General features: G+C 38.2%; 1 protein-coding gene across 1 annotated transcript in view; it reads left to right on the forward strand.

Moving 5' to 3' along the window:
• The window catches only part of XKR4 (XK related 4), a 294,402-nt gene that overhangs the window by 96,997 nt on the left and 178,815 nt on the right, over positions 1-18,590 (forward strand). The window contains exon 3 of the mRNA XM_069099544.1: positions 15,747-15,946. Within this exon, the coding sequence (XP_068955645.1) occupies positions 15,747-15,946 (200 nt within the window). The remainder of the gene's footprint in view (positions 1-15,746; positions 15,947-18,590) is intronic.

An 18,590-nucleotide genomic window follows, 5' to 3' on the forward strand; every position in this document is an offset into this window, starting at 1 on the left:
ATCAAAGTTGAACTATTAACAATCCTACATGGAAAAATGATAGTTGTAACTGATGAAACTTTTCTCAGTATGAAAATAGTTGAAAGGAATAGAAATATATATATATATATATGTATATATATAAAACATATGTATATATAATATATGTGTATATATATGTCTATATTGGAGGGTATATTGGTGTATGAATACATATGTGAATGTGTGTATATATTTTTAAAGGTATACATAGATAGAGGGCACAGGACCAATTGAATAGGAAGGGATGATAATTAACAGGTGAAATTAAGAGGTGAGAGAGGAAGAGAGACAGAATGGAGTAAACTATCTCATATAGAAGAGGCAAGGGAAAATGGTTACAATGCAGGGGAAGAATAGGCAGGCAAAAGGGAATGGGCCAACCTTATTCTCATTGAATTTGGCTTGGAGAGGGAATGAAATACACACTAAATAGGGTATCTCACCCTACAGGAGAGTAGAGGGGAAGGGGATGAGGGGGGGATGATGGAAGGGAGGGCAGACTGGGGTGGGGGAGGGAATTTGGAAGCACCCACTTTTGAAAAAGGACAGGATCAAATTAAAGAATACAACAAGTGGGAGGTGGGATAGGAGTGAGGGAAATATTGTCAGTCTTTTACAATATATCTACTATGTTAATGTTTTGCAATAGCTACACATGTACAACATATACTGAACTGCTTATCTTCCCAGTAAGGGTGGATGACAAGGATGGAAGGGAATGAATCTGGAATTCAAAGTTTTAAAATCAAATGTTTATATATATATATATATATATACTATTATTAATGCTATTTTACATGTAATTGGGAAATAAGATATACAGGCACTGGAGAATAGAGATCTACCATGCTCTACTGGAAAAGTTGAAGGGGGTATGGGAGAAGATATGGGAGAGAGCAGATTGGAGGAGGGACTGCTATTTTGGGGTGGTGGGTAGGGGAAAATGGGGAGAAAATTTGTAACCCTAAATATGGTGGAAATGAATGATGTAAATCAGAAGTTAATAAACCATTTGAAAAATGAAAAAAAAAAGAAAACAAAATATAGGAACTATCAGTGTTAGACATAATATGTAGAAAGGGCACTCTAATATACTATTGGTGGGTCTATTAAGTGGTCCATCCCTTTCTGGATATCAATTTGGAGTTAATGTCAGAAAAGTGACTGAACAGTCCATTCCCTCAGTGACCTAGTAATCCCAGTAGTAAGGATATACCCCTGCGACAGTCAAAGGCAGAAACAACGTATACCAAAAGATTCAGAGCAGTTTACTTTAATGGGAGCAAAGACTGGAAACATATAGATATAGAATATGATAATGATATAGAATATAAAAGTAATAATATATTAACATTCTATAAGAAATAATGAATATGAAAAATTCAAAGAAACATGGGAGAATACATATAAACTGATTCAGAGGAAAGTAAGCAGGACTGTGGAGATGATATGTAAAACAATGACAACAAAGTAAATACAGATATCACAAAAATAGGACCATAAAATCTGAGTAATTGAAAACCTAAAGAAATCTTTGGGGAATAAATAATGAAATATACTTCTTCCTCCATAGCGAGAAGCAGAGGGCTACAAGACTAAATATTATATATATTTTGTTCATTATATTGATTCTTTTTCTTAATCATTTTTATTTGTGACAAGGAAGGAATCCATTTGAGGGGGAAGGGTTTAAAGGACTGTGATGCAAAGACAAAGGACATCAATAAGATATAATTGTCTTAAGATGCTATCTGACAGCCACCCCTTAGAGCTCTGTGGGGGGAAAAATATTATAAAGATTATCACTCAACAACTTTTCTCTGCAGCATCCCAACTTTGTGCTTTTCATCTAATTTCTTGCCACCAAAATCCTTATTACCTTCAAATAGTTCCACATCAGAAATGCATTTGGTTTTGTCAATGGAAATGGTGTTAAAGAGGACGCATTACCATTTGCTTTACCATTAATCTGTAAGGATCACTGGTCCCTTCCTTTTGACTTGAAGCTAAGTCTTTCTTTATATGTTGTCTCCCCCATTGGAATGCAAGCCCCTGCCATCTTTATAGAAAGGTAGAAATGATTAAGGGCAGATAGATGGCACAGTGGATAGAGCACCAGGCCTGGAATTGGGAAGAAGTTCAAATCTGGCCTCAGAGGCTTAGTAGCCATGTAACTCTGAGCAAGTCACTTAATCCTGTTTGCCTCAGGATTAATATATTCCTATATATTATCCTATAATAATATATTACTATATATTATACCATAATAATATATTATAGATTCCTCATCTATAAAATGAGCTGAAGAAGGAAATGGCTAGTCATTCCAGTATCTTTGCCATGAAAATCCCAAATGGAGTCACACAGAGTCAGACATGACTGGACCATGATACCAAAAGAGATGATTAAACATAGTTCATTGACCAAATACATCCTATGGAATTCAAAGGTCAATTTGAGAGACAGAAACTTTTTTAGAGAGAGGTAGTGTGGCACACTAGATGGAGGGCCAACTTTAGAATAAAGAAGACCAAGATTGGACTCCTATGTCTAACACATATTAGCTTTGTGGCCAGGGGTAAATCACATACTCTGTTGGCACCCAATGGCACCATTCTGAGACACAAAATGATGACTTGTAGACCTTCCATGGAGGAGTCGTTTCCCCACCACAATGGAATCATACCCCTAAGAAATCCCTCCTGATCTTCCCTCCTCCCCAACTACTTTCAAATTGATATTGGCCTTTAATCCAAGAATATCAAAGAAAATTTGCTTTATATGGAGTCAGAGGACCAAAGTTAAAATTTGTTTTAGATTAGGCTGGTCTCTTAACCTATCTAGGCTTCAGTTTCCTCATCTCTAAAATGAAGAGGTTAGACTAGACGAGGTCCAAGGTCTATTCCAGCTCCAAATCAATGCAACCATGATTCATTGGTGTGGAGAGTTTCCATACCAGGAATCCCCCACACTGACAAAATCCTAGGTATGGAATAAAAACAAAAAATTCTGTCCATGATAAAAGAGTAACTCATTAGGAGATTGGGGTGCAAACCCTGGTCGAATTCTTGGACCTGTTATGGGACTCTTGATGACCTCTTGTGGCACTCCTTTATTGTCAGCAATAGGAGGACTGTCAACTCCCTAAGAACAAGTGAACCAGGAAAGTAATACATCGATGAAAGCTCAGGTCATAGTTAGGAAGCCCTCTTGAGTTCAAGGTGGTATGATAATATGCAAGTGAGGATGTTCTTTTAGGAGGGCTTCCTCTCCCTAAGTGGGGAGTGTGACTCTCCTTTCCCTACTGTTTTTGTCTCTTATTAATCATATTTGTCTTTCTTCTATATGTGACTTTTTTTTCTTTTGAAGAAGAATGAAAAATAGAATCTAATCTGAAGATGAGCAACCAGAAAAGTTTTCCTCTATGGAAACCCCAGGCAGAATAATCAGTTATCCTCCCTCTTATTCAGGGAAAAAAAAAACCAACCCTGAAGATGTAAGAAACAAGGGAACCAACTAAGAAAATAAGACAGTGTTTTTGTTTTAACTTGTTTAAAAAAATAATATATCCAATAAAGAGCTTCTTGAGATGCCAAATAGAACAATTTTGTTACTTAACAGCATGTACTATTGAGGTAAAAAATACTGTAAAGTTTTTGCATGTAGCTAGGCAACAGAAGAAAATACCACTTACCAGAATTGCTGTTTATTATGCTGTTTCTGTATGGATTTTACTCGGCATATCTCGCAGTGAAGAGAGCAACTGCTTATGGCAGAAATTGCTTAATGTGCTCATGGCTAGAGAAGGCAAATTAGATATGAGAATAAATATGGTGACTTCCCCCATGAGCAGCCATTAATGATTTGGGGTCTAGTCGTGAATGCTTCAGTAAATCATGTAACATTTAATCAAATGTCCTCCACTGACTGAGACAATTGTCATAAATATGGACTCAATGAGCCATGAAATCCATACTTTCCGTTTTCCCAAAGAATCTGAGTGTTTCCTCAGTCAAGTGTAACTTCCTAAAGGCTTGTAAGATTGAGCACATGCTAGCAAGATGCTATGAGATGCATCCGGACTGAGGGCTTATTTCCAAGGCAGCAGCTTCTGACATGAGACCGATAGATAGCTTCATTATGATGAGATCTATACTACAAAGACCAGAGGCTGTGGGGTAACTGGCTTCATGCCTGGTTGCTCTTTGCAAAATAAGGATGAAATGAGATCAGTGTTTAATTTCTTTCTCCTTTTTCATTTCTGAAAACATATCCCTTTTTATATTTGCCACTTCTATGAAAGTGTGCATGTTTTCACATTTGTATGTGTGTATGTACACCTCTTTTGCCAAACTGCCTACCCTCCCCTTCCAATTCTGGCTTTTGTTGTCTTCCCCAATTAGAATGTAAACTGCTTGAGGGACGAGTTTGACAGTCTTACTTGCTTGTTTTTTTTATACTCAGCATTAAACAAGGTGCCTAGAATGTAAAAAGCACTTAATAAATGCTCTTTCATTCATCAGTTCATTCATACTCAGGGAGGAGAAAGAGTACAAAGCCAAAATACTGATCAATATTGAAAATTGAGATTATGTAGCCAAACTCCTCCCTGGAAAAAAAAAACAACCAGACTGATGAGAACAGATTTCTTATTGCTTCCCTGGGAAAGAATACAGGAACATAGGCTCATAAGAAATGGATCATGGACTTAGAGCTGAAATCAGCTTTAAATTCCTATAGTGCAACTGCCTTACTTTACATATGGGGAAACTAAGGCTCAAAGAAGTTAAGTGATTTGGCCAAAGTTCAAAGGTAGTGTGAGCGGTAGAGACAGGATTCAGACTCAGTCCTTCCACCTCCAGATCCAGAGATCTATTCTTTGTGCCATGCTGTTCAATCACAGGAGGGGGGGATGAAGAAGCTTCTTCTAGACACACTGATACCAGGTGGAAAGACAGAATATACTAGCATGTTAATTTGAATTGTTTTCAGAAACTTCTTCTATGAACACTAATCACAGTTGTATACGTAATGTCAAACAGCCTCCCATGACAGAGCTCTCTCTGTTCTTTGAGAGAAGGGGAGAACACCATTCCTGTTATTAATGGTGGCTAGTCTCCCTTTCCCTGCCTTCAGACAAAAGGGAAAAACACCATTCCTGAGCCTCTTAAGACCTGAGAACACTTCATACTGAAGCTGACCTAGGGATGTTGATAATCTACCTAAACTCAGTCCTCAATAATTAATAAGCTCCCATCCCATTATTCTTAATAATCCAGTAATTCTGAATCCCCAATTGTCATTATTCAAATCCTGTTCTCTGTCCTCTACTGTCTGCTCCCTTATTTCCATCCTCCTCAGCCCAAATGTCTACTGTACATCATAAAATGGATCTCTTCAACTCTGCTTGTCTAAAACTGAACTCATTAGTTTTCTGCACAAACTCTCCAATCTTCCTAATTTTCCTGTTGCTTTCAAGGGCACCAATATCTCATTTGCCCAGGCTCATTTTGAGCCTTGGTATCATCCTAGCCTCTTTACTCTCTTTTTCTCATCTCCCATATTCAATCTCTTGTGAATTTTTGTTGAGTTTACCTTGATAACATCTCTTGTGCGTACAACACCTTCTCTCCTCTCACACTGCCACCAGCCATCAGTACTTCATGGCTGGACGCTTCCACTCAGATGTCAAATCAGTTCTCATGTGCAGGTCATGCCTGGCCATGCCCACCTGCCACAATAAACTCTTGTGGTTCTCTATCACTCCTAAATCAAACATAAAAGCCTCTGTGGCATTCAAAACCCTTCAATACCCAACCCCCTCCTACATTTCCAGTCTCCTTACACCTCACTCCTCACCACATACTGAATGATCCAACGACACCGGCCATCTTGATGTTCCTCCCACAAGACACTCTATCACATGTCTGTAGTCATTTTCATTGGCTGTCCACCATACCCCTACATTCGTTCCCCCTCCTACGCTTCACTTTCAGGTTTCCCTAGATTCCTTCAAATCACAGCTAAAATCCCACTTTCTATAACGAAACCTTTCCCAAACCCCTATAATGTTAGTCCCTTCCTTCTGTTAATTATCTCCAATTCATCCTGCATTCATCTTGTTTGTTTAACATAGTTGTTTTCTTGTTGTCTTCCCCATAAAACTATGAGCTCTTTGAGAGCAGGGACTGTCTTTTTGTCTTTTTCTGTATTCCCAGTGTTTAGTACAGTTCCTGGAACATAGCAAGAGCTTAATAAATGCTTGACTTGACAATGCTATGTTCCCAAATGGCAAATCAATGAAACTTGTATTTTTTTCTAGTTAAACATAAACACATTAAGAGTCTGGGCTCTAGTTTTAACAGTAGAAAAAAAACTGGAGGCAATGTGATATTATGAGGAGAGTACTGATCTTGGAGTCATGAAGACTTGGGTTTGAATCTGCCTCAGATGCTTACTAGTTGTATAAAACGGGACCAGTCTCTTATCCTCAATGAACCTTATTTTCCTCATCTCTAAAATGATGGCTGTTGAACTCAAGGACATCTGAGTTCCCTTAAATCTCTAAATCTGTGAAGGAGGAGGAAGAGGATGATGATGATGATAATGAAGTTAAAAGTGATGACAATGATGGTGATAGTGATGGTCATGATGATAGAATTTATAGAGTATTTTAACTTTTACAAAGAAATTTACATATGCTATCTCATTTGATCTTTACAACAATCCTATGGGTTAGTTGCTATTGAAATCACCATATTACAGATGAGGAAACTGAAGATGATTGAGGTTAAGGGACCTGCCTAAGGTCATTTCCCTAAGTATGTTTGGTGCAGGATTCAAACTCTGGTGTTCCTGATACCAGCTCTGATGCTCCATCCAATCAGCTGCAAAGCTGCCTATGATGCTGCAATGTCATGGAATGTGCACTGTTTTTTAGAGTCAAAGGGATTGAATTTGAATCTGGGCTTTGTCAGTTATTCTGTGTAACCTTGGTCAAGTCACTCAACTTCCCTCCATCTCCTTCACTTTCCTCATCTGCATATAAAACTAGGGGATTGAACAAATGACCTCTGAAGTTGTGAAGAGGAAATTCCAGGGGGGAAATGTGGCTCTAATTTATACATTGAAGTTAATTTCATGGAAATAGTTACTGAGCAATTTAGTTGTTCATGTTGAAAATTAGTTGAAAAACATTTAACTTAGAAAATAAAAAATAAATGATTCTAGGATAGTATTAGTAGCTTTTCTTAAGTCTTCAAGAGGAAGCATTTTTACTACCTTCTCAGAATCCCACTTTGCTACAGAGAAGGGCCCTAGTGACATGTGGAGTTCCCTTGACATCCAGAAAGCCTTGAAATAGTCTGGTCTTGTAGGAGAGGTGTTAATGTCTTCATCTTCCCCAGGTGACTTAAAAGACAATAATTGCCTTACAGCCAACTTTAATTTCATGTTACTAAAAATTCACCCTAAAATAAAATGAATAAAATAGATTTAGGAGAATTCCGGAAAGTAATCTTGAACTCATAAGAGAAAGAAAAATACTGTACATGAATGGCACTAGGCATATTAGCAGGTGGACAAAGAGATCAGCTGTTTCTAATTATCATCATGGACACAAGTTATTGGAAATTTTGGCATTTTGGAAATTATCAAGCACTGGCTATTGACATGGGAAAGAAGGTCAAAAGGACTCAGATCATTTAACTCACAAAAACTGCTTTATAAGATGGATGGTGGGAGCCATGGCCTTGCAATCAGAAGACCTACAACATTCAGGTCTTCCTTTTGTGACTCTCTAGTTTTGTGAACCTTGTTGAATCAGCTTCCTCATCTATGCAATAGTGATGCTAATACTTGTCCTGCAATCACGGTTATTGCCTTTTAGATTCATTGATATCAGGTAGAAAGTCAGAGCACACTGATATTCAGTTTGACATTTTATCAGGAGCATCTGCTATTGACACTAATTCAGAGATAGATACAGATACAGAGATAGATATAATTTAGATCAAAAAATAAAAAGAGTCCTCTGAATGTGATATGACTAGAACAGAACACCTATCACTGCCTTATTCCTGGTAGCTATGCCTTTCTTCATATATTCCCAAATCACAGTGGCTTTTTTGGCTTCCACATCATACTATTGATTCATCTTTAACTTGCAGCCCCCTGACATCCCTTGGTCTTTTTCAGACAAATGGTTGTATCATTTTACCTCCCATGTGAAGTTCACATCTTTATACCCATGTGATATTTTATGTTTTATCCTTATAGAATTTCACCGATTTAGTTTTGGTCCAAAGTTCTATCCTGTCAGGTTCTTTTTTGATTCTGACTGTCATTCATTGTCTTAGCTATTCTTCTGGAGGTGTGCTGGTACATGTTTAACAACCAGCTTTCCTAAGTATGCAGGACACACCTTTAAGCTTAATCTGTATTATTAACATTGTCCCTATCACTTTCTTAAGTCTAGACAATCAACAAAATAATGCATCAATCCCTGATTTGTAGCTTGCTGACCTCTGAGGTATAAATGTTTGCAGTGGAAATTCATGTTTGGCTCTAGTGAGCCAGGGAGATCTGGCTTCTGCGCTCCCCTGATCCCTCCCAGCTTTGCAGCATTAGGAAACTGCATAAACATGGTATTTATGGCTTTGTCAAGGTCATCGATAGAAATGTTAAATAGCACAGAACAAGTACCAATCCTTTGAGCACACAAGTGAAGAACTCCCACCAAACTGATATTAAGCCATTAATAATGATTATTTTTTTAAGTTGGTCATCCAATGAGTCTCAAATCCATCTTACTGCTTTATCAGCTGGTCTACATCTCACCACTTTTGCCAGTAGAATAATATGTAATACTTTTATCAAATTCCTTGCTAAAATTTAAGCAAATCCATAAATAAGTAAGTAAATTAGACAGACAACTAAATAATCTATTGTAGCAGCAAGCACCCCAGCGTCCCTAGGGTGGCTGCCAACACAGGTTCTTGGATCTGCTTTGATAGAGGAAAGGAACTCAAAATGGGTTAACAAGCTTACTTTAATCAGTCAAATATGTATCATTTACCTAGTTCAGGGGGTTCAGCACCCCGAACTTCAGAGTATACAGACAGAATTATCAAGACAGAAACAGATCAAGTAGACAGATTTCCAAACTGTCCAACCATTAGATCCATGCCAAATCGACATTTGGGTTTTCAAAGCCGGGGGGCTCTCAACAACGGCTTCCCAGAGTTTCATCTGATCAAATCACAGAACACTTCTCAAAGTGACCCCCAAAGCAAAACCTCACATCAGGGCTTATATGGCCTTCTCCTGGCTCAGAGAATGTAACAACCTTATTGACTCACTGGCCAATCAAAAAGTATCTATTGAAAAACAAGCCTCCCACCCCAGGCTCCAGGTGCACTTTAGCCTAGGGGCAGGGAAGATCTTTAAAATTTACATTCCCATTACATCTATGTAGATCCTGCATGTGACAATTCTTTCACTAATCAAGACTGTAGTTTTTCTAGGCCAGATGCCTTCAGTTCCTCCAGGGTAGCTAGGGTCTCTCCTATCACCTTACTTGTATCAACTCCCTACTAGTCATTTTTTTATTCTGTTGTTTCTACTGCAGTGGCCTTTCTTCTCAGAAGAGGAAAAAGAAACAAATAAAAGAAACTCTGTCTTCCCTCTGTTGTCATATATTATCATCCTGTCCACCTCAAGAAAAATCCTGTGATTCTGTTTGTGATAATTAAGATGTGTTTTTTCATTATGGCAAGACATAGAACTAGAACTTGAGAGGTCAAGGCCCCTTATGTCTCAAACCTTCCATGTGCACTGATGTGTTCCTCTCATGAGTCATACTTACTTCATTTGTCTCCCAAGTGGAAAGTGTTTTTGTTGCACACCAAATTTTGACTCATCTAAGAGACAACAGTTTCTTCACCAAAAAAAAAAAACCTTTCCCTTCCTAACCCAAACAATGTCCAAGAGAAACTAAAAAAGAGAAAGAGCTCCAGAGCTTTTGACCTTATGCTATCTCAAGAAAATCTTCATCCACAGAAAGATAAATTTCAATTTTGCTCATAACTCCATGATGAAACAACTTTTCCATGGAACCAAAAGTTCAGGACTTCCTTGTCCTTTCCATTGTTTTTTTTTTTCACATGTGCCTAGCATAATCAGTTCCATCTACTCTACCTCTCCCATGCAATAGATATAGTGTGTAGCTATTATAGTGCATTTCACCATACTAACGCTTTATACCCACCAGCAGTATAAATATCAAATAGTACTAGCTATTTTCTCTCTTTTGCACCAATAGTGATTTTTCTCCTCTTGAAAGTGTAGATAGCCAGGATATCTTTAATGTGTAGTCATAATCGCAAGATCATAGGTCAAGAAAGAGACATCTCTGTGTCACGACAAAGAGATATTTCAGTCACATTGACAGAATGTGAAATGTGAGTGTGAATAAACCTAAGTTTCTATGAAACAAACTGTCTCCAAGTAATATGTAGAAGCAGAATTGGCATTTTTATGATGGCATTCAAAATGTATACAGGGATAGAGACTTGAACTGTTCTTTCAGAGGCTAAGTACAGGAATCCTGAAGTCACAATTGAAAAATGCTTATCAGATCAACTTGCCGAGAAATGATTGCATGGCTGAACAGAGTAATTGTTGGCAGGGCACTGTGCAATCTAAATCTTTCTTGTAAGTTACTAGAAAACCTGCAGTCAGGAGAGACACAGCATGGGATTGAAATGTCAGACAATCAACATAGGGCAACACAGTAAGAAAGTAGATTATGATTGGAAAATTTGCCTCACAGGGCTGTTGTGAGGAAAGTGCTCTGTAAACCATATGGTACCATGTAAATGTGAGCTATAAGTCACAAGATCATATAATGTTCTGGCTAGAAGAGACCTTAGGGATGATCTAATTCAATCCTTTCATTTTCAAGATGAGGACCAGAGAGGTAATGTGTCTTGCCCATGGTCACACAGATAGTAAGTAACAAAGCTAGGATTCGAACACTAACTCCAAATCCATTGTTCTTTCTACTGGACCAAATGCCAAACTTGAGAATTTGCCTGATCTGAATTATAGATGTCATCCCATCACATGAGAGATAAGGGTGACCCTCTTCTTTGATGATCATTTTGACAAGACTAAAACATGGTTAAGAAACTGGTCCAGATAATCTTGCAAGCTCATTGGAGCTCAAATTCAACCCTTCTGGTACTAAGTTCTGTCAGACACACTTACTCTTTAAGGTACTAGACCAGTAGCATTACTAGGGTAGGTAGATTGTTTTCTCTCCACTAACCCCAAAATGTATAGGTTATCCAGCAGACCATCAAATCTAATTGCTGGCAAGTTTAGTGATTTACTAATTTGGCTAAGCCAAAGCCTCTGGGACTCTAAAAATATTGACATAATTTACAGAGGTTGATGCAGAAAGTCTGGGAGCATAGACTAGAGGAAATAAAAGGAAGGTGTGGGAAGTTTGAACAAAATGAGGGGAAAAGCCAATTTTCAGCAAGAAAATGTGTAGTTAAGTCAGATCATAGATTTAGGGTCAGACAGAAACTTAGATACCAGTTAGTATGACCCCCTAATTTTACAAATGAGAAAACTAAAGCACCTGAAAGTAAAGTGATTTGCTCAAGGTGATACAAATGGCAAATGGAAGGGCAAGGATTTGAACTCACATCCTCTGATTCCAAAATCAGTGTCTTTCCACCATACCAAATCACCTTAAATTTTTTGACACATCCATAATTTCATATATAATGTTTTAAAGGGGAAATAATGTTAGAATCATAAAGTTCTCACTAAACCCCCATCCAAGTAATGTGAAAAAAAAGATTATATGAAGCATCATTTGGAAAACCTTGCTTTAAAGAAATAGAACACTCTTTTAGAGTCTAAATGTAAAAGAGTAGTCAGAAGAATAAACAAAATTTGGAAGCTCCATATCATTTTATGGGCATTGTTAGAGAACCTGAAGCTACTTATGAAGTAAAAAGATTTGGTAATTATATGATTTTGAAGTGTAATTATATTGTAATCTCCACAAGAGCAGATCCCACTGTATTTTTCTACATCATTGTGTCCTCCTCACCTCCTAACACAGTGACTTGTCTCTGCATTATTCTTCATTGAACTGAATTGCATGTCAATTAAACCTTTGTCTTGACCTTTACCTCAGTCACTGAGAAGAGTGATCATACATGGATTTTGCTATCATCCAAAACTATTCCATCTCCAAAATTTTGATACTATGAAATTTCCCTCTTTGATCATAATTGCCTGTCTTTTTTTACTGCTCCAAACTTCTTGCTGTTGAGTCATTTCAGTCACACCCAACTCTTTCTAGCCACTTTTGGTGGTTTTCTTGGCAAAGATATTGAAGTGGTTTGCTATGTCTTTCTGTAGCTCATTTAACAAAAGAGGAACTGAGATAAAAAGGGTTAAGTGATTTGCCCAAGGTCACACAACTAGTATGTGTCTGAGGCTGGATTTGAACTCGGGAAGATGAGTCTTCCTGATTCTAAACATGCATTGTGCCTCCTAGCTACCCTTCCAAACCCCTTTACTCTTCCTAAACCTCCTTTGTCCTTATAGTGAAGAGAGTGCTTGACTGGGAGTCAGATAGACACTGAGTGTAAATCCTGCCTCAGATAATTATTAACTATTTCCCTGGGAAAGTCACTTAACCTCTCTGTTGCCTCAGCTCTCTCATCTGGAAAATGAAGAGGGTTGAGCCTGATGATTTCTAAAGGCTCTTCCAGCCCTAAAGCTGTGATCCCATGATCTATGATGTAAATTACAAGAATTAATTCCATTGTTCCAACTCTTCCCTTTAAGGACAGTTTGGAGAGCCAGTGGGGCAGGTATCTTGTGAGTTAGAGCTTTCATATATCCTGGACTCAGACAGACGCTTTCTTCCTGAACAAAAGTTCAGAGACTTATAAAATCTCCACAGGAATAGCTTCCTTTTCTTTTCATTTGTCATCTAGATCGTGGGCCCATATAACAAGAGTTGATGTTGCATCTTATTGCATGAAACTACATGAGGTAAACCAGTGGCCAAATACTTGTTGTTTTGCTCCACAGGAGGAAACCTGTTATTAACACCCGGTTACTTTGATCTCAAGCTGTTTGCAATAGCAGTTGTTTCTATTATACCCAGAAGAGTTTGAGCCCCTGTGAGCCATAGACCTGGGGGAACCATTTAAACTTTCTTAGCTGGTGGCAGAATAAAGCTGAGAAGACTCATAATCTTCACCACAGGGAAAAACTAGAAATAAAATAGCTGAAGGTAGCATTTGTAGGGGGTTTATGTTCTTGGGATTTAATTCTAGAAGAATCTTTGATGTCAAACTTCCATGGTAGTTTGAAGAGAATAAAGTTATCATTCATTCATTTATTCATTCAACACAAATCTATCAAATATCTACTGAGAACATGGACTATAATAGGTATTTGGGAGTTACAGAAAATAAAAGTAGATGATAATTGTCCCTTTTCTCATTTGGCTTATTTTATTACTGAGGACACTAAACATGCAAACATACGCAGGTGCACATTCATACACACACACATACACACACAGAGAACCTAAAAAATAAATACAAAGCAATAAGTGAATGAGTACATAATAAATCCCTGTGTAGCAACCTTATACTTCAGAAGAATCAAGATTCAGAGGAAACACAAGAGAGAATATCTTACTTTATATCCAAAGGAGATGTGGAGTCTCTACCAGAGAGTTTTGGGGAACAGATAGAAAACCAATTGTTTCTGCTGGCATAGATATGAGCTGGTGGAAGAAAAAAATACGTAATGTCTCATTGAGTAATTCTCACTTCATTAGCTATGTAGATGCTATTTAATTGACTATGGAAAGACACAGTAGATATAAGCAGAATGTGTGACACAACAAATAAGCCATGATAAAAAAAAAGCATTATAATCTCTCATTTGAGAAATGTATAATCAGAAAAGTAAATGGGCTGACTGTGGTTAAGAGCAAAATGGAATGAGCAGCCCATGTGTTCCACTGATATGTTTGAGATGTTAGGAAAGTCAAGAAAAGCCTCTAGTATTTTGGGTACTCCCCTGGTAGTGAACTTGTGGGTTACCTAGCACAAGCAGTTGTGCGTGATCCTTTTAGGAATGGGAAGACAGATCCATTTGAATATGTGAGGCTTTTTAGTAGTCAGTCTTGAAAAAACTAGAATTGAGGAAGAAGCTGTTTCCCAAGAGATAAAAAAGACTTACTGGGGACATGACAATTCTCTTTAAGTATTTAAAAGGTTAGTATATGGAAGAGAGATTAGACTTGTTTTGCTTGGCCCCAGAGATCAATGTATAGATGGTGTAGGTTCACAGAACTTGGAAGGGACCTCAAGATTCATCTATTCCAAACCCCACATAGAGAGTCCTTACTATAACATACTTAATGAGTTGTCAACCAGCCTGTACCTAAAAGGCTTCCAAGTAAAGGAAACCCACCCACTGTATTTTGAGGCAATCTATTCTGCTTTTGGACAGCTCTAATTCTTAAAAGTTTTTCAACTACACACAAGAAAAGGAACAAACATAGCTGAATAAAAATGGGATATTCTGCCTCGTGATTTTGTCATTATTGGAGGTTTTCTGGGCAAGGGTGGATGATCACTTGTTGGATGTAGTTTCAACTGCAGATGTAGCTTCTGCTTCAAGGGTAACCAGACTCCATGGTTATTGAGCCCTCTCGCCCCCAGCAATGCCTTCCAGTGCTGATTCTAAAAACCTCCTTTCTTCAAGGTTATAATTAATCTAGGAAAGTCATCCATTTTTGCATGTTCATGAGCCTTCCTTTTCTCTTGACATCAAGTTCTTTCAAGATATGTTACTTTGTTCTTCCTATCTATTCACTCTTTCTGAAACTGGTCTCTGGAGAATCCTTAAATTTGGAGAGGATGAGTCAGCAGCCTTCATTTTCTGTGAGGTCTTAAGGCTCAGAAATGTAGACATGATGCCAGAATAGGAAGACAAGGACATGGAACAACAGAGGAGTTTATTACAGACTATGTGAAGTAATATATAAATCTCTCTTGGAGATACAAACAGGAACTCCTCTCAGTGGTGCTACCCAGCACCTTAATTCTTTCTCCCTCTTCCTTACCTTTCTCTCTGAATCATATTGTGAACCAAGGCTCATCAGAGATTACTCACTTACCAATGTTTCTCATAACATAAGGTTAGAATGCTGATGAACCCCAAGAGCATATACAAACCAGCAGAACTCTACAAGAGATAAATGACCATTTATCATGCCACTAAATTCATTGGCAGTCCCACCTCCAGCAGCTGAGGCTGCCCTGGTGATCCAGAGATGACTAAGTGATCCACTGGAGTCTTATGAATGGACAAAAACGCATTCAGTGTACAAAACCCCAATCCAATAGCAAATACAAAATGCATTTCTCCTGACTCTGCACTATCCAGAAACTTAGTTTGCCTTTAAGAAATGCAAACCAAAGACACTATAGCCTAAAATGAGCTTCAAAAGATATCAAAGTCTTCTTTCAGTTGCATGCAATAAAAGAAACCAAAATATGCATTATACACATTTGTTCATGGTGCCAGAGGACTGGGAATAAAAGTGAAAGTGTTTAGATGACAAATCATCATTTATGATATTATTTTCATTCTCTCTGTTTTGTTTCTAGATATTTCCACACCATATACTTAGGTATCCGAAGCCGCCGGAGTGGGGAGAACGACAGATGGCGGTTCTACTGGAAGATGGTGTATGAGTATGCAGATGTGAGTATGCTGCATTTGCTAGCCACCTTTCTGGAGAGTGCCCCGCAACTGGTCCTGCAACTCTGCATTGTCGTTCAGACTCATACCTTACAGGCCCTCCAAGGTAAGGGCTCACCACCATGGGTTTGGGGATTTGTGGGAAAGATTCTGAATGACTGCTTATTTAAAACCTCCACTGATTGTCCCAGTGCCTTTCTGTCAAAACTCAAGCCATTCAATGTCTGCTGAAACACAACAGACTGCTATAACTGTACTTGAGTATGGGAGTGATCTATGATATTGTCTTCACCCTTGCGTGTCACAGCTGGCTTATGGAGAGACAGTTCTCTCTTGCCCTTAGACTGACCTCTTCATCAAAAGAAAAGAAAAAAAAGTTTTTGTTATTTTCCACTTGGCTAATGGTAGACTTAGGGGATTAGAACCAACAGTATCTTTGATGTTTATGATGGTATAATGCTCCAAGGTTACAATAGACCTATGGGTATATTCACTGGGGTTTATGCCAAAAAGTAGCAGCTAAAGCTGCCCTCATCATGAAGCAAAGAGGTGTTGACATGAGATTGTAGAGAAGAAAAGGGCATGGTCATTGTTGTTATGTGTCACGACATTTTCCCAAAAATGCAGTATCCAGATTTATACTTAAATCTGGTCCTCCCAGTCTTCTTGTTGCTCTTCTTCTTCTTGTTTGATAATGGAAACAATAAGACTTTTCAGTTGTTACCATAAATGCCAAACCATTTTCTCAATTCAGATTTTCCTAGAATCTAAGCACATAGGGACAGGGTGGTATGTGTAAAGAGTAAAGACTTCTGATCCTACCATGATTGTTAAACTTTCATTCATGCCATACTGTGACTTTCCTCCCCTTACATTGTTTTTCCATGCTGACAAAAGTATCCTATCCTTCTGAAGTCACTCTTGTGGATGGCTTCCATCCAAGCTTTTCAGTAGGGCACCCAATAAGTCTAGACCAGAGGTGCCAAACTCACAAATCATCAGCCATATGCAGCATGCAAAACTCTCAAGTGCAGCCTGAAGCAGATCAAAATGTAATTGGAAAATGTTTAACACAATAAATAAAGCTACAATACAACACAGAAAATGGTAATTTATGGTTTTCCACATCAACATACCACCCTCAGGCATCCATTTCTATTTGAATCTGGCACCACTAATCTAGATTATGCAGACTAGAGGACCCAAAAGAAATTTTGGTCTAAGCAAGCAAGAATTCTCAATGCAACCTTTATTCTAGACTAGAGCATCAAAGTCAGAACTTAATAAAACTTTTAAAGTGTTACTTAAGAGAGCCTACGAATATAGAAAGCAAACAAATGGTCCAAGAGTTAGGAAAAAAAAATTAGGGAGTGAGGGAAGAACAGAACTAAGAGAGAACAAACCAGAAAGAAGGAAAATCCTACTAAAAGCTAATTTGAGGCATCTGTCTGGTGTGTTTAAAAAAAAAAAGGCTTTCATCAAAGATGTAAATAGCCATGACTGCACCTGGGGCAAATTCAGTTGAGGGATAGGAAACAGTTACAGAAAACAGTTCTACCAACAGTGCAGCTGTTTGGGGAGGGTAAAACCTGTCTCACAGAAAATCTGGCCCTTGACAGGAATCAGGGGAGAGTGAGCTCATGGAGAGGGATATCACACAAATAGAGCACTTGGTCTGGAAACTAAGGCACGTTGTGTCATATGTGGGATAGAGGATCAAGAAATGAAGCATGTTTCTGGGGCTAGAAGAGCAGGGGATGGTGTTTGTTGCACGGAGAAAGTGATTCCCCCAGGATGTCAGCATACTGGTATAAAGCTGCAATCACAGTATACTAATTGTGACTTCAGTTTTAGTTGAGACTCTGTCCTATCATTTTACCTGTACCTCAGTTTCTTAGTCATTAAAATAAGGAAGTTGGAATAGATGATCACTAAGCTATTCTGCAGCTCTAAAATTCTGTTATTCTGCACATGCTTTCAAAGATTGGCCCTAGTGTATCATATGGGAAATTATTTACAAATTATTATTCTTATCTAAAGAATTTCCAGTATTACACCAGGGCATGTAGGTGGCATAGTGGGTGGAGTGCTGGACCTAGAGTAAGGAAGACTCATTTTCCTGAGTTCAAATGTGACCTCAGACACTTATTAGCTGTGTGATAATGGGTAAGTCACTTAACCCTGTTTGCCTCAGTTCCTCATCTATAAAATGAGCTGCAGAAGGAAATGGTAAATCGCTCCAATATCTTTATCAAGAAAAATCCAAATGGGGTCATGAAGAGTCAGACAAAACTGAAAAAAAAAATACTGAGCATTAATTCTCATGAAATGAGAAGACTGGTCCCAATGAGAATGCTGTCACAAAATACAGTGCTTATTCCTAAAGTAAAATCATAAGTCCAGGTGGTGTCTATAGAATGTAGGACCATGGGAGATAAAAGAAACTAAGAAACAATAACCTGGTGACAGAACAGTCCACTCTCTATTGTAGCTGCTGTCATAGAGAGAGGCAGAGTCACAGATAAAGGGGCGAGATCATTACCTGCTCTGTGGTCCAAGGTGATTGGACAACCCAGGTGACTTCTCCCAAAAAACTTCTTAAACCTGCAAAAGCTTGAGTTTTCAAAATCACATTCAGGGAATTGAGAAGGAAATTTCCCACCTGGTGTGACTGTATTGATTTCCTTTCCCTAAAAACAGTGTTAGTAGGAAATAAAAATGTCTTAAGTGTTTATTAGATTATTCATATC

Source organism: Petaurus breviceps, unplaced genomic scaffold, assembly GCF_028583685.1.
Source record: "Petaurus breviceps papuanus isolate PSGF00001 unplaced genomic scaffold, PetGlider_PUasm1.0 38, whole genome shotgun sequence".
Lineage (NCBI taxonomy): Eukaryota > Metazoa > Chordata > Mammalia > Diprotodontia > Petauridae > Petaurus > Petaurus breviceps.